We start from the raw sequence: 21,239 nt of genomic DNA, 5'->3' as shown, positions 1-21,239 counted from the left end.
CAACTGGATGTCTGCCACACCCTGCTTGCATTTAGAGAAAATGCAGCATAGCACTGCTCAGATAGCCTATCCTGACTGAGCTTGTCAAGTCCTGTGTGTGTGTGTGTGTGTGTGTGTGTGTGTGTGTGTGTGTGTGTGAAAACATTACAAAGAGAAAGTAGACAGATATGCCAGGGGGCAGTGAGTGGGATAAGGAAGCAGTTGGTGGTGACAATTAGCCCTGCAGAGAGCTGGGTTCTGTGGCTGGCTATTCAGATCCCAGATGGAAGAATGTTTCTAAAATGAGTCAATGGGTGAGCAGAAGCAGGGCAGATTTCAAAGGGTGATGGGTGAGGGGTGATGATGTGATTTTCTCCCAAACTTGGACTTCTGGGTAAGAAAATTGGACAGATAAAAAAGAACACACCCCCACAGTGGAATTTGGATCATTGACAAATCCAAGCTCTGCATCTTTCTAGATTCTCTCCTTTCCTCTATCATTCTTCTCCCTGATTTTGTACATGGTTTTGTGCTCCAAAGTGCTTATATTTGTCATCTTTTCCTGTGTATACTTGTATACATATGTACACACACTCACATCAACACCCACTCAGACTGCAGCATCTTCCTTCCTCCCCAAACCCTGGCACCCACATATTTGCTCGTTTTCACACCCTCTAGCTCTTCTCTCAGCATGTCACATGGGATTTCCCGTCAAAGTTCAGAATCTGCTGCAGTCTTAGCCACTGTCAAATAGTAACCCCTGCCCAGCTTCTAGCTGACATTTTGATCCTATAACATTTAGTTTTGCGTTATTTCTCCCTGCCTTCAATGTTGGGACCCGTTCTGTGTTTTTGCATCTCCTTTTCCTCTGCAACCTGTCCACCTGAGATTCTTCCTAAGTCAGTTTTGAAACTGGCCATCTCCTGATGATGTGAAAAGTGTGAGATCTACAATGTTTTCCCCTAATTCATTGCTGGAAAACATGACGCTGACTTAAAAAAAATTGACCAATGAGGTGATGTTTTAACCCAAACATCAGTCAGATGACAGTCTCCCATCCTGGTAGATATATGGCATAATGACAGGGATTATGATGCAATAACACTGATGGTAATGCCCATGGTAAGTTGCCAGAGTGAGTTGAGATCACTGGGCATCAGGAATGCACCTGGAATCCAGCTTTATGAAAAGAATAAAATCTCTGTGAACTTTATAGTGGGTCACCTGTGGGCATAACTATGGAATGATTGTTTACAAGCTACTCTTCCATTCAAGGAAAATACTTATTTTGCTTCATGATGATCTTGAGAAGTTGCAAACACCCAGTCCCAGAAATGGGACTAGAATTCCCATTAAGGCAGATGGGGAGGGGATGAAAATGCTAACATCTCTCTATAAATTACAGTGAAATTTAGGCCAGGCTGGTTTTTATATGTGCAGAATGCCATTAGTCATGCTTGTACACGTATGCATATATGTGCACATTTGCAGGATGATTTATCTGTGTGTGTTTATTCTGGAAAAGTCCAAATTTAAGGAATATGAAATTAGGCACAAGCATGAAATAATTTTCAGTGTTTAAAATTACCTAGTCATCCCAATATTTTTTTGTTTGTTTTTAAATAGGACACATCAGCATCTGGAATCTAAAGGCTTTTAAATGGTGGCTCTTGATTTGATATACATTAGCTGTGCGATCATTACTACTGTTCGTTTTCATTGGTAAAACTTCTTTTTTGAAAGTATTCTTCTTGTTTTCTAATTCTGGCTATTCTATCTTTTGTATCTCTGATAAGGAACAGGGAAAATTGTTAGTGTGGAACGATTCAGTCTCTTTCCCTGGACAAAGCTTGACTTCTATTTTTTGAAGTAATTAAAAAGAAGTTCATCTTAATTGAGCTGATGCCCAGGCTGAAATTTCAGTTTCACCCTCTTGGAATCATTTGTAAACGGAAATCAGATAGTGCCTCATGTTTTTAATTCACCTATTTACAGGGAGGGGAAAAATGAGCCATCTAGGCTAAAATCAAGAGGTGGAAACTAGATTATTTGAAAATTGTTGCATCTTACATGTAAATAGAAAACATGATTTCATGAAGACAGTCACAAATCATCAAAATGTAATCATATACTTTTATCTTTCCAGCTTTCCCCAGTTATACGCCAAACCAGAAGGATTCAGGCATTTCCTGCTCAGGTAGAAATAAAATGGGAGGTTGTGCAACTAATGGTGAGTATATTTTTAAGAGACACAGTCTCCGGAGCTAAATTCAGAGAATGTTCCATTACTTCATCCCCATCCTCCTTCTAAAAGGGTGTGAGAAAGTACAAGGGGCTGATGTTCCTGCAGCTGTGGCTCCTGGGTGGGACTCCTCTACCCAGGATGCCAGTGTAGATTTTCCTCCCTCTGTGCAGTGCAGAAAATCTCAAAGTGAAATAGTTACCCAAGTGTATATTTGTTCTGACCGGGTAACAAGAGGGACTGTGATAAGGACTTGGCTGTGTAGATTAAAATGCATCACAGGCTCTAAGAACTAGCACACATCAATAGTAAAGGCTGTTTAAAGCTTTGGGGACAGCCCAATGTTTATATTACATTAATTCATAAATATTATACTAAATACCACTTAAATTGGACTTAAATGATTTCAAAGATAATGCATTATAATATGGCTATCCAGAGAGCACTAGTCTTTATGTCTCCCAGTAACTCAGTCTTTGCTGCCTCCTATACTGCTAGACAGGACCAAGTTATGAATGAATTGTCAGTGTGTGTGTGTGTGTGTGTGTGTGTGTATGTAGGAATGGGTATATGTCTGTGTATATGTGTATCTTCAGCCACTGACTGTATTTATTCTCTAGGAAATAAAAAAAAAAGAAGTAAATTATAAAAAGAGAGAAAGACAGAAAGAAAAGAAGCAGACTTGCAGGTGACCTGTTCTGTTTCTAAGGAAGAAAAATTCTACAAAAAGGGGCAAAATTGGCCTTCAACTCATTTCTGCTGTTACCTGGGGAATTTGCCTCTTTCTTCTTTAATCAATAGTACAATGTCTTTCTCTTTGGAGCCTAGAAGAACAATCTTTCCCAAAGTGCTTCAAATGTAGAGAAGAGAATATTCCGCGTTAGCAGGAGAGTTTGCACTACACTGGGTTTTCTTCCTTGGGTGTTGGTTCCTTAAATTTGGATTTGGGGCTTTTTTCCTTCTTTCATTCTTTGTCTAGGACCCAGATCCCCTTCCTTCCAATTGCTTGTTGGTATGTGGGGGGGTAGATTAACTTTTACAGTAATTACCACAGTCCATAGCTGCTTTTTGCTGCTTTCCAGTCCAGCATCCTTTCTTGGGTATGGCTGGGTTTTCTCCACAACACCCATGATTCCCTCCTCCACAGACTCCCAATTTGACTGGAGTAATTGCCTTTTAAGGTGCACTCTACGCATGGCAGGTATTCCATTAACCCTTAGAACTCCTTCTTTCTTTAGTTGCCTGAAATGGCAGGTGGCCAACAAATAGATACTCACCTTAAATCTCATGGATTTCTTTTTCTTTCTTTCTTTCTTTTCTTTTTTAAAATGCTTTTTAGAAACCAATAACATACATATGCCTTCCACACTGGAGGCTACTATCCTGCTATATTTCTCAATTTTATCCCACTATGGTTCGTTAGAAGTTAGAAATTCAAAAAGGGAAGAGCCAGAACAACAAATATGCCCTGAAACCAGCCTTAACAAAGGCACGATTCTATCCCTAGCCTCATGTTGTCAAATTAGAGATGGGAGAAAATACAGCAGCCAAATGCAACCCTCATTCTTCAAGCCTCATCATGCTTTTTGACTTAACAGTAATTAATCACCAATAGCAGGCAAGTATTTTTTAAGGTGGCCAGAGGCTTATTTTATCAGGATTAGCTAATAAATCAGGCTGCATTACTGAAGGAGAAGTTCAAACTCTACTACTAGACCCAAATAAAGCAGCCTTCAGAGATGGGTCTCATTTATTCAGCTCTCCCGGAGCTTCCAGGCACTGTTAGGGACATTGTGGCTCAACTCTGACTCTAAAAATCAGAGATGTTGAGAAACAGGAAGTTATTTTTTAAAGGAAAAATGTATGCTTAAGCTCTGAAGGGTGAGCTGCGACAATGAGGCACCCAGCATCCAGAACCAACGGGCCTGCCTGTCACTGACAGGCAGTTTGGGAGAAGAATTATTTGGAAAATGAAGTTTTGCTTGTCCTAGGAATTCTGGCTAGATATATTTATATATACATATAGGTGCATGTATATAAATCTGCTCTGTCTCTCTAATGGGAATGGTTAAAATTCTACTTCTTCACTGCAAGATGAGAGCCCAAATGACATTAGAATCAAAGTGATAATATCAGCAAGGGGTTGTTGAAAGGAAACCAGGGAATAACGTTAAAGTCTATCTTCATTTGAAATAAAGAAGCAAATAAAGTGTTTCAATTGAGGTTCCATAAGATGTCTAGCTCCCACAACTGTCTTTTGCCTCTGGTGGGTTATGATTTTTTTAAGTTTGAAATCTTTAATTACCACAACAGACCATTAAGATGGACAAAATCTTCCCACCTATGCTGTTAATTTTTTTATTATTACTATTTTAAAACCTAGGAACCTATTAAAATGACAAAGGCTTAGTGTGATCCTGCATCTGCTCTTAAGGAGCTTGCTTGCAAAAAGAAAAACTACAAAGATAGGACTTGAGAAAGAGGGAAAAAGTGTTTCTTTCCTTTGAATGTTATTTCACAAACTGCATCCCCATTCCACCTTTTCAATCTCTCTTCTGCACAGACAGACATTTTCTCCATATTGGATAAAGGTTGGTTTCTCTCTCCAGTATAGCCCCCACCTCCTCCCTACCCCCCCCCAAACCCAGTATATTTCCATTCTGCTGTGTTTTTGTGCTACTCAACATGCCATTAACTTTAAGATTTACTCCTCAGCAGGCAAGCTGGAAGATGCTAAAGCCAATAAAAACTGCTCTCTGGGACTCCAACTACGAAGAGTTTGGAGCTCTGTTTAGTATTCGAGTGGAGGGAGGGCGATTGTGGTAGTGAAAACCGCTGCTGCTCAGAGAGCCAGACAGTCCACGCTCTGCGCCTAATGTGCTGGAGGATCGGCTCTGTTCATAGCCCATTTGTGGCCAAGAATGAAGCTGCTTTCTACGAGGGTGTGTGTGTGTGTGTGTGTGTGTGTGTGTGTGTGTGTGTGTGTGTATGTATGTATGTGTGTGTGCATTTTCATCTTTAAAACCACCAGCTCTAACGCAGGGTCCTGGGCAGCTCTCTACACTGTTTATTAAAAACAGAATGTCCATACACATCCCTACAACTTCCTTAGCCCCGTGCTCTTTCCCTGCCTGGCGATCAATCTCTCTCAGAAAGCATTTAACTTGCCCACACAGCTCCAGCACCGATTAATCCCCACCGCACATCCTATACATTACTGTTAGGGAGCAGAGCACTGGGCTAATTTCGTCACCCACCAGCCACCCACACACATTCTACAACTGAACGCGTTTGGGGCTCTGCCTTAAAGATAATAAAACAAGAAGGAAACAGGCAGGCTGCAGACAATTGCCATGACCACTTTCCTAAAAAGTTGTTAGGGTTTTAATTCTTTGATTATTCTGTCTCCCCCTCCCCCAGGCACTCATGAGCAGTGATTGCTTCAAAGGAAAAATAATGTACTATAAAGCTGTCTTCATGGTGAGTTTGGGATAAATTAGGGTACACACTTCATAATGCATATCTTGTACACACACACACACACACACACACACACACACACACACACATTTTCTCCACAGCTCAGCTTTCCAAAAGGAAGGAGACTATCCAGGTTTCCCCAGATCGCCAGAGCTCTACTCCACCAAGGGTATGGCTGGTTCCTTGTTAATTCTTGCCTTAGGTTTTCTCACCCCTTCTTTCAAACGTCCAAACCATCCCTTTCACCTCTCTCTCTCTCTCTCTCTCTCTCTCTCTCTCTCTCTCTCTCTCTCTCTCTCTCTCTCTCTCTCTCTCTCTCTCTCTCTCTCTCCTCTCTCTCTCTTCTCTCTCTCTCTCACTCTCGCCACCAACCAGATTATCGAGGCACATAGCTCAGCAGGGAGAGTTGACTGTTCAATTGAAAGCAAAAGAAAGCTCTGGCTTCGAATCGGTCACTTCTCTCCCTTTTCGACGGGTTGCGCTCCCCGGCTGGCTACCCTGACCAGAGCGCAGAGGGGCGAGGAGACCCTTCTTCCTGCAGGATTTTATTTTCAGCACCACGGCGGTGGACAGCGCCCCTGGCTCGCCGGCCCGCCCGCCGGCCGAGCGCCCGCCGAGCGCCCGCCAGTCCGCGCTCAGCGTCCCGGGCTGGCCCGGAGCCGCCGCCGTCCCCATCCCAGTCTTTCAAGTCGCCGTAGCGCGTACCACCTAAAGCCCCGTTCCCACCTCCATTCTCTTCTTTCTCTTTCTCTCCCGAGCTCTCCGCTCTCTCTTCCTCTCTCTCCCAGGGCACAGTCTCTATCAGCTCTGAGCCCCCCGCGTCCCCATCGCCTCTCGCGAAGCCCAGCCTGGCCCCGGCGAACCGCTCTCCCCCATGCACCCCTCCCCGGGCTCCGGGTCTCCCTCCTCGGCGCCCGCCCGCGGCTCCGCGCTCCTCGCCGCCCCGTCTCGCTCCAGCTCGGGTACCGCCGCCCGGCGGGTTCGGCGGGTCTGCCGCTCGTCTGCCCCGCTCTTTCTTTCCCGGTCCCCCCCCCCCATACACTCTCCCACACACACCCCACCACCCCACCCCACTCCACCCTCCACCACCACCCCCTGGCAAAGTTGAGAGCGGAAAAGGTGTGTGCAACTCACCTTTGTGCATGCCAGTGAACCTGTCCTTCAGAACCGTGAGCTCGTAGATCTTGCCGAACTCCTCAAAGAGGGGCTTGAGGTCCTTCTCATCCAGGTTTCGGGGGATCTGCCCAATGAACAGCTTGATGGCATCGTGGTCCTTCATGGGAATGGTCGACGGGTTCCCCGGGCTGTGGCTTAATCCGTTCATGTGCCCAGCGCTGCCCGGGCTGCCGCCGAGCCCGTTGGTACTGAGGCTCGCGTTGTCAGCCTGTCCGTTTGCTAACGTGGCCATCTTTATATACATAGAGGAAAAAAAAATCTTCTTTCCTTTTATTCTTGCTCGCTCGCACTCTGTGGCTCCTCTGGCTCACTCGCTCGCTCGCGCTCGCACACGCACACGCATACACACACTCGGTGCTCTCCCCCTCGGTTCCTCTACACCTCGCTCTGCTCTCCTTCTGTGCTCGCTCGCTCTCTCGCTCTCAGCCCTCTCTCCTCGTCTCTCTCGCTCTCTCCTCTCCCCTCCCTCCCCCTCCCTTTTCTCTCTTCCTCTCCCTCTCCCTCCGTCTGAACGGATCTTTTTTTTTTCTTTTTTTCTTTTTCTTTCTCTCTCTCTCTTTTTTTTTTTTACATTGAACAGACAGGATCTCTGTCCTTTCCGTTTAAAACAGGCTGGACCGGTTCAAGTTCCCAGCCAGACCAGGGGTGGGGGCGCCGAGGGTGCGCGCGCGGAGGCGGGGAGCGCGGGGGGCCCCCCGGAGTGGCGCGCGCGCGGCGCGGGGCGGGGGGGGGGAGCCGCAGCGCGGCGGGCGGCGGCCGGGGGAGGGCTGGGGAGGGCGGCGCGGGGCGGGGCCGGCCGGGCCGCGCCTCCCCCGTCGGCGGCCCCGCGGAGCGGCGGTGGTACGGTCCGAGACGGCCCCCGGCTATAAATAGCGCCAGGCGCATGGCTCTTCGGGAGGCGCTGAGATTCCGAGCCCGGCGTCCGCGGGCCGCGGCTGCCTGTTAGGAACCGAGCTGACGGGCCTCGTCTCTCTCTTTTTGGAAGGGGGGGGGGGATCTTCTTTTTTAATAGTAGCAGGTGCAACTTTTTTTTTTTGGTATTTAAAAATAAAAAAAAAAAACACCCCAACAACATGAACGATTCTTTTCGTGTGGGCACGGGGGGTGGCGTTATCCACCTATCTGAGCTCCATTAGGGAAGACAGGCTGGGGAAGGAAAGCAGGGATGGCGGGCGGGGCGGCGGCGGAGGTGGAATGGGCGCTTTTTTTTTTCTCCCTTCCCTCCCATCTGGCTTCATTTATTTATTTATTTATTTAGACTAGAAAAAGCGAGCCAGCTTGGAGGGAGTCCGCCCAGCGATCTGAGTGCGCATTGATCAATAGAGAGAGAGAGAGAGAGAGAGAGAGAGAGAGAGAGAGAGAGAGAGAGAGAGAGAGAGAGAGAGAGAGAGGCTACATAAATATATATATAATGTGGATAAATCTATAGACAAGAGCTCTCCCGCGCGCGCTCTCCCGGATTCTGTGTCTGCTTTCTCTCTCTCTCTCTCTCTCTCTCTCTCTCTCTCTCTCTCTCTCTCTCTCTCTCTCTCTCTCTCTCTCTCTCTCTCTCTCTCTCTCTCTCTCTCTCTCTCTCTCTCTCTCTCGTTCCCAACCTTGCCAGAGCAGTCCCCCCCACTCCCCAATTTTCTCCCTCCCGCCCAGCATCTACGGCCACTGGAAGCACGGGGGAGGAAGGGACCGGGTGTGGAGCCCTGTCCCGGGAACGGAGAGTAGAGCTCTGGGTCCGTCCTCGCTCCGCCTCGGCTCGCCTCCGCAGGCGGGAGGCAGGTGTTTCGGGTCCCGGACGACTTCCCCCCCACCCCCGTCCCGGAGAGCAGCGGCTGGCGGGAGGAAGGTAGGAGCCGGGCTCCCCTACCCGCTCACCGGCCCGGGAGGGAGGAAGACGCCGGGGCGCGGTGGCCGCTGAGCCAGTGCGGGGAGGGGAGCGCCTGCGTTTCTTGCCCCTCGTTCGCTTTCCCGGTTCAAATAGGAACAATCCCCCCCCTCGACTGAACCCCACCACCACCACCAGCACCTCCTCCTCCTTCTCCAAGGCACTGTCAGAAGAAATACAGCCCCAAAACGCTAACCCCGGACTGGCGCGACGCGCGCCCCGGCCCCCGGCAGGTTTCCATATCGACTCCTCCAGCTCCGGAGGTGCGAGGCGGAGAGTTCCGTCTGCGGGCTGAAGCCCCCCGCTCGCCCGCCGCGCGCGGGACGCCCCGCCGGGCCCCGCCGGGCCCCACCGGGGCTGCCACCTCCGCTGCGCCCAGAGGAGTCCCACCTCTGGTGGCGAGGCGGTGGAGGGGGGGGGGGGAACTGCGACTATTGATGGTGAACTTGGCTGGGGCAGCAGATTCTCATTTTCATAGTTTTTGCCTGCACCGCATTCTCTCACATATTTGTATTCCCAGCTTAGCTTTAACTCGGGGGGGGGTGTCCCCCAAAACCTGACCAATTAAAGTAACCTGTCCTCTCCCCAACCTCTCCCCTCCACCACCCCACCTCCTCGCAGGCTCCTAGGCTGAAAGCCTGGGATGGTGGTGCAGAGCTGCTGGCCTAACCCAGGCCCATCTCCAGCTGCCACTTTCAGGTTTTTCAGGGTTTTTCCTGTATTTACTTCCGAATTACATCACGTTACTAGACGATAAGCTTAAAATTTCATTGAAAATAAAACAAGAACAAGACCCCAGCAGCCTGCAAATCCAGGCCAGTCCCATTTAGTACAACCATAACATTATACTTTCCAGCTTTGGAGGTTTGCCACCCCAGAGACTCATAGTCTGAGGTGTGCGTGCGTGCGTGCGTGCGTGTGTGTGTGTGTGTGTGTGTGTGTGTGTGCAAGAGCTCTCCAAATGACTCCTCTGAGGTACAGGGCCCAAATCAAAGAGCAAGTACAATTAAGACAACTGGGAAACTTTCGTTTTCTATTTCCCTGTCTTTGCTCATCCAGTCGTGTGTAGATATAAATATAGTTGATGAGTAAATCCGTTTCCTAGGTTAACATTATTCGGTGTTTTACATTGCTCTAAAGAAAGAAATCACCCGAGTTGATGAAATCGAACAAAAACTCACATAAACGTCGGGTCTGCTATGGCTGTTGTGCCTTGTGTGCCTCTGATGTGATGGAATTAAGGTGGTGAGCACGTGGAGTGTTTGTGTGTATGGCAGGTGTGTGTTTGCATGTTTTCTCAGGATGGTGTGTTGTTGTATGGTGTGTGTTTAGACATGTGTGCAGATCCTGCTTGTATCCCCAGTGTGTGTGTGTGTGTGTGTGTGTGTGTGTGTGTGTATGTGCGCGCGCGCGTGCGTGTGTATGTATGTATGTGTGTGTGTGTATGTAACTACCAGTCTGAATTCCCTCACCCCATACCCTAGTTCATATTGTCCAAAGCTAAGAACTAACTATCTAAAACATCTTCACCAACTACCCCATCTTGCAGTACTGGTGCTTGGCTCCCAGGATCTCACAGTGAAGTGGCATATATTTTCTACTGTAACAAGGGAGGTAGAGTAATTCTAATTAAAGGGACCTCTTGTTCTTCATGCCTCTCACCTCTTCTAAGCGAAGTCATAAGGCTGGGAGGTGAAGGGCAACTGGTACACCAGAAAGCTGCTCAGGAGAAGACTTGTGGTGTTTCACTTTGTTTCTGGTTATCATCCCAGACACTGTTAGGTCCAAGTGGAGTATTCACAGGTGTTTAATCACTGACATTATTATTAATAATAGTAGCTGATATATAAATACAAGCAGTCCCGGGACAGGAGTGAATGAGGGTGGGTTGTTATTGAAAGGTAGCCAGCCCTTGGTTGTTTGGTTGGTTGGTTTTTCAGTTGCTCCTGCTGCACACTTGGTCCTGCCTCTAGGACTGCTCCGCTGTGATCTCTCTCTCTAAGGCTGGGGAGAGCTCATTTTTCTTCCGGAGGCAAGCTTTCTACTCTTCCCCTCTAGCACACCTGCTTATGCCTTATTTTTACCCTCCCCTTAGAAAACAGAGAAACTCTCACCTCTCAGCTTTCTGGTTGGTGTATACATTAATTTGCTCCACCTTTTTCCAGCTTTCTGGGGGCAAAAGCAGTCTGGACACCCTGGCTGTGCAAACAGCAGCAGAAGCAGTTTTTACACAGGCACTGAACTCTTAAAGGTGCAGAGCAGCATCTCTTAGGCAGCCACAGCAGTGCTAGGGATAAAATAACACGGACAGGTGCCTCAAATGAATGCAACGAAGGAGCAAGAACCCTGATAAAATAGTATGGAACATGGTTAAGTTGGCTTTTTGGTATCCTTGCCCTTGATATTCTAAGAAGACGTGAGTTAAAATTTTTTTAACCTTAGATCATCAAAGAGAAATGCAATTAGGGGAAGATAGGGGCAAAGTATTATTCACTGTGACATTTAAGCAGATTTAAAACTTTTTCTCCAAGTGCCACTTCATGGCCACAATTATTCCATCCGCTGGAGAGAGGAAGAAGGCTGGCAAATATAAGTGGGAGTGGAGAACAATTGCTTCTCATTTTTGGAGTCTGGAGTTTACATTTTACTGCCGAATCATCTCTGGAGGTGTCAGGAAGCCCCATATGTGTGTATGGAGAGGATCCTGAAGTTGGCAGGGCAGGTACTCAGGCCTTCCATTGCTTTCTGTTCTTTCACTATTCTCTGCTACCCTGCAGCTGAGCTACCCATTAATCTCTTTCCTTTAGCACTCACCAAACCAGAGTTCGGTGCAGTCACCAGCATGGTCACACATCCTCAGACTGCTGTGAGCCCGACTATGAATCTTTTCTCTCCATCAAGATGGTGAATTTATAGAAAACAACCCTTGTGATCTGGCCCCCTTTTCCATTGCTACTCCTTTTACAGTGATGAGCACATTAGGTGTTCAGACTGGAGTTCACAGCTATCATTTAACCAGTCTTATGCAGGAGGGTAGCCAATGCTGTATTCATTTAGGTATTAAGGATAGGGACTGTAGCTCCAGGCTGACACACTCTGGAAAGGAGTTCAGGGTAATGCATGAGAACCTGCTGTTCAGAGCCCACACAGCAGCTCAGCTCCCTGAATCTCCCCTGCTTGGCTTGGAGGCATCACCACTCAGTCATCCTTGCATTTATCTAGTCTTTCTGATCTCTCACTAGAAGCAGCTAAAGGACAGGACTGCGAAGAACTCACTGTCTAGAGAGACCAAAGTCATACCAAGTGAAAAGCCCCAGAACAGCAAACAGCAACAGATGGCTAAATGTCTTCCAGGCCTAAGCATTTCCACATAGAAGAAAATGGAGAGCAAATAGGAAACAATCCAACTTGGGAGTGATGATATGTGAGGTGAGTGATGGCCTTGAGGAAAGAGAGAAACTTGTGAAGGCAGGATGCAGAGGGTGCATGGCTGCCAGAGAGCTGGCTGATGGCCTGGACTTAGCCTAGGAGAGAAAGAGGAAGCTTGTTTTCCAAGGCTGGTTGGAGATCAAGTTGAAAACAGAGCTGTCATCTTGATGGTCTTTCCCTCCCCCGACCAGAAGAACTGAGAAATCAGACCTTTAATTAAATGTCCCTATGAAGTTCACTGCTCTGCTCAGACCTGCAGAGGGCAAGGAGGGAAGGCTGGAGGTCAGGAATCTCCCTCTGTTTTCTACAGAGAGTTCATGTGCTATTTGGGCAGAAATCTATCCAGCAAACCCAGTGACTACCCAAGGGTGTAGTATAGACTAGGGGTAGAAGAAAAGGAACAAGCTATGGGCTATTATCCCCTGGAGAAGGTGGAGTTCATGGGGATAGTAACACACAGGGAAGTTCTGAAGGTCAGAGCCTTGCTCTGCCCCCACAAAAGAGGTGACTCAGCCTGGGAGGAGAGGGAAGTGGCTTTGTATGTAGAGGCAATGATAGAATCTCCAGGCCTGAGGTGAAAAGTGAGCTGTGGCTATGGGAGGTGGCTCCTTTGTCAATATAGGATGAGGAGGCAGGATGGGGCTTTTGAAGCAAGCACTGTGGTTTTCTCTACCTTCCCTGGTCTTCACTGAGTTTGAATAACTTGGAATGGCTTAATAATATAAAGATGAGAAAGGAAGCGAAAAACAATTTCTTCCATCTCTCAGTTGATTTTAATAGCTTTGTGATACCCAGAGTAGAGCAGTAAGGACTTCCTTGTCATATCCTGACCCCACAGCAGGAATAAGCCAAGGAATCAAGCCTCCTGGAGGGACAAAGAGAATAGGAGAAAGGACATCATGTGTTTTGGGAATCCAGGACCTCCCCAGAACAGAATTGTTTCCTAGGGGGTCTGACAAGTTCCAGGGTGGAAGAAAAAGGATCCTTTGAGCTGATTTCCTTGCTGGCTAGCTCTAGAGATACATAAACTGGGTCATCTGGTTGGGGTTCCCTGGCTATTGTTGTCAATGCTTTGGGGAGTTTCTGCCTTTGGTCAGCTTCTACTGTAGGCTTCCATGCCACCCTAGGGTTTGGCCTCACTTTTGTTGAGGGCAGGCTGTATGTGGACAAAAGCAGTGTGAAAATAAAGGGGGCCTTAGCATCACAGCTAATGTGACCAGCAGAGCCAGAAATAGCAGAAGGAAATTCAGTTATCACCTTCCCAGGCCTCAGTTTTCCCTCTCATAAAATGGAGACTGTGGCTCTTTTTCCAGATTATTTTCCCCTTCCTTATCTCACATGAGAGAGGATAAGACAGTGGAACAACTGTGAGGATGACTCACAGATCTTAAGTAAAAAGTTATTAAGGTGAGAGAGTGGGGATCGGATGTGTAAATGGCTATAGAAAGATATAGACAACGTTGATGAACTCAATTGCATTGAAGGGTTAGAAATGGACTCCTTTTGTCCACGGAGAGTTAGTGTGTGTGTGTGTGTGTGTGTGTGTGTGTGTGTGTGTGTGTGTGTGTGTCCTTGCGTGTGTGAAAGGAAAGAACAGAAGCTGGTGGCTTCAGCTGCATTTGGGTGAAGTCAGCAGAGTCTCCCTGTGTTTGAGAGCCCCTCCTAGCTTGCCCACTCATTAGCTGTAAGACCTTAGGCAAGTTACTTAATCACTTTGTGGCTCAGTTTCCAAAATAGGCAGAGAAAGAGAACCAAGCTCATAGAGTTGTTGTGAAGATTAAATGAGTAAGTGCAGGTAAAGTGCTTAGATCAATGTCTGGGCAGCCAATATTATTGGAGCATCACTAACAGGCCACAGGGGAATGAAGGCCTGGCTGAGCCCTTCCTACTTCCTGGAAAGGAGGAGCTTGATATCCTTTGGCCTGCCAGCTAGCCAACCCAGATCTGGGTTCAACATGTGGGCATGCTGATGTGAAGTATCACTGAGTGCCAAGATGTTCCTTGGGGAAGGGGACACAAAGCTGCATTTCTGCCTCCCTCTTCTTGGGGCCTGCCCTGTCTACTGGCTGCCAGCACTTTGGCCTCTTCTTACCTGAGAGGTGTTGCTGCAGCAAGTCCTTTTAATTGTGATGTTTTACTAATTAGTTTTTAATTATGTTAATTTATTGTACATGAGCCCTGAGGTTTTTAGACACTGGGATCACTTTAGAAATGGGAATTGTAAGTTGTATTTATTGCATGCAATGCTGTGGATAAATGTTATTTTAGCATGACTATGATTTCTCTGATAATGCTGTTGCATCAACAATGTCTACTGAACTCATTCTTACTTGACCCACCACCTCCAGGATCCTGTAGGTCAACACACAGTGCTTCACCTAGTACAAGGATTAGGAGACTCAGCCTAGAGAGGTGACATGAAGGACTGAGGGGATTAAATGGGACCAGGCATCCCCAGCTGGATGAGATCTCAGGAATGTCAGATTGCAGTCTGCAAAAGACTGATAACTTAGGACTTCAGACTCACCTTGATGATGTATCAGCTGGTGCTGATAGAGCTTGACAGGGAGGATATGGTTATGTGGGATGAGGAGGCAAAGGCTGAGGTGGAAGTGGGGCATGAGTAGTCAGATGGAGGTTGAAAACTTTGGATGGAGGCAGGCTTGCATTCCAATTTTTAGAATGGCAGGTGGCTGCAGAGGTTGAGGGAGGAGACTCATGGATCGTCACCGGACGGTTGATCATAGCACAGAAGACTGTAATAGGTAGTACATGACTAGACAGAAGTTACCTGGGTAGTTAGGAAGGGGAGTGTCACCTGATTGGGATCCTCTCTCAAAGGATGATTGTTGGAAAACATTAGGAATAGTTCAAAGGAGATATCACAAAGTCTTATGAAAATCATGCCCCCCACCTCTTAATTTCCAGATGGTAGCCTTCTTTAAGTAAGATTTATTTTATTTTATTTTTCCTGTCCATGAGCTTTTTGGCTTACGGTTAGCACTGAACCACTTGAGCCAAAGCTCTATATGTCTGATGTCTTGGTAGTTAAATTGGAGATAAGAGTCTCATGGATTTTCCTGATTGGAATGGCTTTGAACCACTATCTTCAGATCTTAGCTTCTGCTTCTTCTCCCTCCCTTCCTCCCCCCCCCCCCCAGTTAGCTAGGATTACAAGCATGAGCCACCAACACCTGGCTTTTTAGTAAGCTTAAAGTCTTCCAGGGGATACATATAAAGCTGTGTATATAAATTTTGTTCTCTTATTAAACAGACACATTAATATAAATTTGGCTCAAAGAGTACAATTTGAAGGAATAGTCTATAAATACAACTGAACATTTATTGCTTAAAAAAATCTGTATATAAGGCTTAAATTCCTGTCCCGAATCCATGTACATGCATAGGTATATTGTGCCATGGTTGGAGAAAGTTTTGAGCTTTGAAACCAGGCAGCCCTGTAAGTGGTATTCTCAGAAGTTCTGTTCTGCATTCAAAATGGGACTGCTACTGCTGCTGCTGCATGCAATTGAGAATATTAAAAAAAAATTCTGAGTACCTGCCACACAGTAGGCACCCAATACACTTAATGTGACTACAGTGTATTTACTGTATTTATTTAGTGTAAACTGGATTGCTCTAGTCTAGGCTTAAGCTGCTGCAGAAGATAACAGTGAGACTCTGTAAGGATACGTGGAGATTTTCTAATAAAAAAAGGGCAATTGGGGCTTCTTCTCGGTGGTCTTCTTGGTTTTGGGGACACACAGTAAGCCCATAGTGGAAGTTGTCCACCCCTTTCCATACTGGAAGAAGAGGAGGGAGTCTCCAGTTGGGTTGTAAAGGAATAGAAAGGAAGCGAGGTGGAGCCTGCAGGAGCTCCACCCTAGCAGCTCAGCCATGTACATCCGCATTTTGATCCGTCAAGGTATAGACACAGTAGATCACTCCTAGTAGCCCCAATGTCAGGGAAGCCCTCTGCCACACACCTGCATCCTCAGACACAGAGAGGCTTCTGCACAGCCCTTCATCTCTCCCTCCTGGAGGGTGGGCAAGCTGTTGTGACTCACTGGCTGGCCCTGTGCCCTCTGGCTGAGTCACGGTGTAATTGATCCCTCCTTGAACCAGGTTTCTGCTCTTAGGTGACCCAAAGCAGGGTCACTGGCCAAATGGGGACTGGGAAGGCCTAGCTGGACTGAGTCCACCCAGGAGGGGGTGGGGCAAGCTGTTTGAACCCTGAGCCTTTTTTACAAGATCTTCCTGGAGGAAGTGGATCTGTGCTCCAGTTAGGACAGGAATATTTTCCCCCAAGCTGCTGCTGTGAATAATGATGGCTGTGGCTTTTGTTACTGGGACTCTCCTTAAGAAGGCTGCTGGTCTTTGTGCTTCTGGGATGAGGGTACCACATTCATATTTCTTAATGAGTTGTGGGATTGGAGAAGCTCAGTATATAAGAGCCAGAAGTTAGCAATGTGCTAGCTACACATTATGAGAGAGCAGGGTCACTCCTTGGGCCTCTAATCTGTTGCCATCCTTTGCTCAAAAAGAAAAGCACTCTTATACTGGCATGGGAATCCATGTCAAACAGGAATAAAGTCACAAGTGCTCCTGGCATAGTGACAGAGAGTGAAGGATAGTCACAGTTGCTAAGATCTCCAACAGGCAGATCTGAGGTGGTGTCAATCTGTCCTTAGCGCTGCAATGGTCACAGCCTCACAGCCTCAGTCATGCAGCTGCTCTTGGTTTCTGTAGCCTCATCTGTAAAGTGGGTATAAAATGCTTCTATCTCAGAGAAGTGTTTAAGGAAAAGATGAAGCTCTGAGAAATAACTAACCATACTATTATAACCCAGGCCCTTGCTCTAGTCCTGTCTGTTGAGCTGGTTCGCTTGTGGTGTGAATTTTTCTCCTTTGGGTCTTGATCTCTGCTCCCAGTTGCAGTTCTGAGATGTTCTTGTTATATCTCACCACCCCACACTTAGGCCAGGGACAGACAGGTCCTGAGCATTTTGTGGCAAAAATCACTGGTGTCTCTAGCCATCAAACAATAATGATGTTTGAGCTGTCTTGGAAGGGACTCAAAGGAGTCGAGAAGAGGGTGACTGTGTCACTTCCTTAGACTCAGTATCTGATCTGTGGAATAGGGACCTTAGTTCACACTCTGAGGGAGGAGGATCTGAGGTAAGAAAGGAGGAATGGATTCCCTGAGAATAAAGTGCTTGTATCCTGTACAAGCTGCATTCCCCACAGGTCTGTCACTGTCCTTTCCCTGATCCCAATTTTAGAGTAGCCTTGAGAACAGAGAGAGCAGCCTGGCCCACACATCTATTCTCTTCCTCCTGATTATTTCTCCCAATCACACTTAATAGCTGCCTGGCTTTTGGCTGCAGCCTGGTATAAAATAACCTGCAATTATTGTCCACTTAAGCTGTCCCCAGGGCCTTGTCTGTTGTGCTGCCCAGCCGCCACCACACTATCAGCCTACTGATTTCCCTGTCAGAGTCACAGCCAATGAGGAGAAAGCCTCTGACAGGGTTGGATTGACAGCCAGTTTGGCAGAGCACCACTTTCAGGGCTGCAGTTTCCTTGGGAAAGGTGTCCAGCCACAGCCTTATTGAGCCCTGGTAAACCCATGCTTCTAGGGCCAGGACCTCTGGGCATTCAACAATCTTCCTTGTCATCTCCACCTACTAATATATATATATAGTTAACCCTCAGCATTTGTTTATATACCAGTCTCTTTATAGGCTATGTTCGTTCTTCATTTTTGTGTTTCATTGGGATTTTACACACCAGGACACTGGAGGTTAGGATTATTTTCCTGGAGTGACATTGCTTCGAAGTGACAGTGAATATTCAAAATCAAGTTGGCTACCTCCACTATGAGCTGATTTTATTTAATCCTATGCTATGTAACATTCTCTCTTCATATCATGTTTTACATGCCTTGGTGGCTTTGCCTAATGTCTCTTGTCTACATCACTTTAGTGACACTGACCTATGCATCTGAACCCTTCCAGCCTTTCTCACATGTGCCAATACCTTGTTTTCCCAGAGGTTCATGCCTGCTAGCTGGCTCTTTCAGATAGTGCCTGTAAGTTGGTGTTTTAGCCTTTATACTTGGTCTGGGACTTCTTAGGAAAGGACTGAGGGAATTACAGGTGGGGACAGGTGTCAGCACAGCCAGCTGCTTCCTGCAGCAGCAGCAGCAACAGAGAAATTGACACTCAGAAGTGAAAGCACAACTACATAGCTGTCTTCCTTTCTTTCAGCTGCCATTTTGTTCTTAGTATCCTTGTGTGCAATCTCCCCTATGTCTAGGGGAAAAGATGATTTTCAATCAACCTGATTAAAAATCACTCAACTCCTGGTAGGTGCTGGTGGCTCATATCTGTAATCCTAGCTACTCAGGATACTGAGACCTGGAAGATTCTGGTTTGAATCCAGTTGGGCATAAAAGTCTGACTCCATCTACTATTAACCAGAAAAATGCTGTTCTGAAGGTATGGCTTAAGTGGTAGAGAGCCAGCTGTGGGCAAGAAAGTGAAATGAGAATGTGAGGCCCAGTGTTCAAAGCCCAGTACAGGCACAAAAATTAGATAAAATGACCCACTGTATTTTGGGACATCTAATCTGGCATGTGAAAATGCTCCATCTTTCCTTCTTCCTCTAGCTTAGGTGGCATCTAAGGCAGGAATATCTTCCATGTTTTCTGTGGGGAGGTCCTTGGATTGTTCTTGTGCTATATCCTCTACAGCCTTGAGGTGAGCTACAGAGGGGCATCTCCAAGATCTCCATCCCAGGCCCAGAGTCTCCATTCCACAGCTGGTCACCATGCTTTCAGGTAGGCTTTGGGTCCCAGCCTCCGGGACACCACCTACAATGTCTGCAGTGAGACCTTCTTACTCTCGGTGTGCTTGGGACAGACCTTGACTTCCAGTTTTCCTCCTAAGAAGACAGCCAGACAGTGTCTAGAATTCTCTTACGCCACATGTAGATATGGTGAAAAGGCAGCAAACAGAGGATGATGTTTAAATCCATTTTTCTACCTAAGTCCATTTTTTAAAACTCCTTGGGCGGGGCACGGGTTGCCTTCGGCGGGGCACAGGTTGCCTTCTGCTGCCTACACAGGAAGCCATGCCCATTCCCATAGTTTTTAGCTTCCTTTGAAAACTTTCTTCTTCTACTCCTCTGCCCCAACTGTTATTCACTGTTCCATTGTGAAATGAGTGGATTGGTGTGCAGCAAGAATATCTACTCTTCCCTGTCTTCTCTTCAGATCAAGATAGCTTCTGCAGGACTGTCCCCCTGTCCTTTCCCCAAGTATGGAACTGCTGAGGATGGCCTTACAGCTTGTGGGCTCTGAGGGAGCAGCTTTGACTAGGCCCATGACATTATATGTTGAAAGGACAGAAAACCAGTGCCAGCAAGAACCAGTGGGAAGTCAAGTTTGACAATCTGCTTAAAATATTCAATAGTTTTGATCATAAGAATAAATCTTTTGCAATCAAGAAAGCTTGACCATTTCAAGTGACTCATTTGTTAAGTATTTAGGTTAGTTCAAATTAACATTTACCAGTTAGAAGAGATGTGAGATGGATGGAGCAGGCAAATTGTTTTGTACAGATGCTCCAAACACTTCCATCCTCTTCCTGCACACGTGCACACACACGGGCACATGTTTGTCAGGAACAGGAGTATGTGAGTGTATCTTCTTCATTGGGGCTTATTGTATTTTCTTTGTGCTGCTAATGCTTTTGGCCTCTGGGGGTGCTCTATATTTACAGATATGGAATTTGAGAAAATTGTCAAGCTGCAAAGAACCTTAGGCATCTTCGAATCTACTTTTCTCCTTTTACACTTCTGGCAATGAACATCCTGAGAGGTGAGGTGCCTTGCTCAGGGTCAGTTAAAGAACGCTGCCTCTCACACTCGCTCAACCTTAATAGAGGCTATTTTCTCCCTATTCAGTGTTTCTTTGTTTCATTCTTTCTCTCCCCCCACCTGCCCCACCCCTGCCGTCTTGGTTTGTCTGTCTGTCTCTCCTCTTCATCCTGCTCCATCCTTTCCTGGGCCTGAGCTGGGTATGACACAGCAATGCTGCCCCCAGGCAGACTGTTCAGCAGCTGACCAGGTCGGAGTGGTGGAGGCATGTGTGCAAGTCCAGAGCCCAAGGGAGTAATTAATGCCTTAGTCCTTGGGGATGAACAAGGGGGAAGAGGAAGGGTTTGTTCCATTGCTAACTGGTTTCTGCCCTTGGCTCTGCCTTCTCTTACTGAAAAATATTTTGCTCCGGGCATGGAACGAATGTCCTAAAACTGCCCTCTTGCCAGTTCCTTTGGTAAAAACCTTCATTAGCTTCTAGACAGAGTCGCTTTCATTGCCTTGGTATTCCATAGTCCTTATAACCCATCCCATCCCATCTGCTTTCTTTTTTAGAGCCAGCTCCCATCAAGTCCTTCTTCTCTTGGTGTTGAATAAGGCTTGCACGGCTCTCATTTTCAGTGAAAACCAAACTATTGTGTGTTCCCATCAGTTAATACATACCTATGATCTCTCTTACTCTATGGGTCTTCTTGGGACCTTCACTTGTTTTATGGCTGGAGAACTGCTGCTCAGTGTTTACTTCTAAACACTGCTTTGGGGAGGTCTCTCTTCCTTGACCCATTCTGCACTCTCAAGGGACACAACTCTTACAACCATTCTCATAATTACAATCATTTAATTAATTGTTTGTGGGTTCCTCCTCTTTTCTGCTCCAGTAGACTGTATGTCCCATGAAGTGACATCTGCATCCTTCCTTCCTTCCATCCTTCCTCCTCCTCCTTCTCCTCCTCCTTTTTCTTCTGGGTTTTTTTTTTTTTGGTTGGTCATGGGGCTTGAACTCTGAGCCTGGGCACTGTCCCTGAGCTCTTCAGTTCAAGACTATTGCTCTACCACTTGACCCACAATGCCACTTCCAGTTTTCTGGTGGTTAGTTGGAGACAAGTGTCTCATGGGCTTTTGTGCCTAGGCTGGCTTTGAATGGTGATTCTCAGATCTCCCGAGTAGCTAGGAT

General features: G+C 46.8%; 2 protein-coding genes across 34 annotated transcripts in view; one reads left to right on the top strand and one right to left on the bottom strand.

The window, feature by feature from the left end:
• Positions 1-7,529, bottom strand: part of Celf4 (CUGBP Elav-like family member 4) — a 265,499-nt gene extending 257,970 nt beyond the window's left edge. For 11 of the 33 annotated variants that reach the window (XM_090353188.1, XM_090353200.1, XM_090353207.1 and 8 more), the window contains exon 1: positions 6,839-7,526. In XM_090353188.1, coding sequence (XP_090209314.1) covers positions 6,839-7,124 — 286 coding nt within the window. In that variant the 5' untranslated portion in view covers positions 7,125-7,526. Of the gene's footprint in view, positions 1-6,838 lie in introns of all 33 variants that reach the window. The other 22 variants (XM_090353199.1, XM_090353205.1, XM_090353208.1 and 19 more) reach the window with 5 other exon arrangements.
• A 234-nt stretch (positions 7,530-7,763) lies between these two features.
• LOC150049745 (uncharacterized) overlaps positions 7,764-21,239 on the top strand; it is a 127,972-nt gene continuing 114,496 nt past the window's right edge. The window contains exons 1-2 of the mRNA XM_090353537.1: positions 7,764-7,821; positions 8,525-8,717. Of these exons, the coding sequence (XP_090209663.1) occupies positions 7,764-7,821; positions 8,525-8,717 (251 nt within the window). The remainder of the gene's footprint in view (positions 7,822-8,524; positions 8,718-21,239) is intronic.

This window comes from Megascapheus bottae, chromosome 19, assembly GCF_031878675.1.
Source record: "Megascapheus bottae isolate mThoBot1 chromosome 19, mThoBot2.hap1, whole genome shotgun sequence".
Lineage (NCBI taxonomy): Eukaryota > Metazoa > Chordata > Mammalia > Rodentia > Geomyidae > Megascapheus > Megascapheus bottae.
The sequence above is the reverse complement of the archived record's forward strand: the minus strand, read 5'-3'. Positions and strand labels throughout refer to the sequence as shown.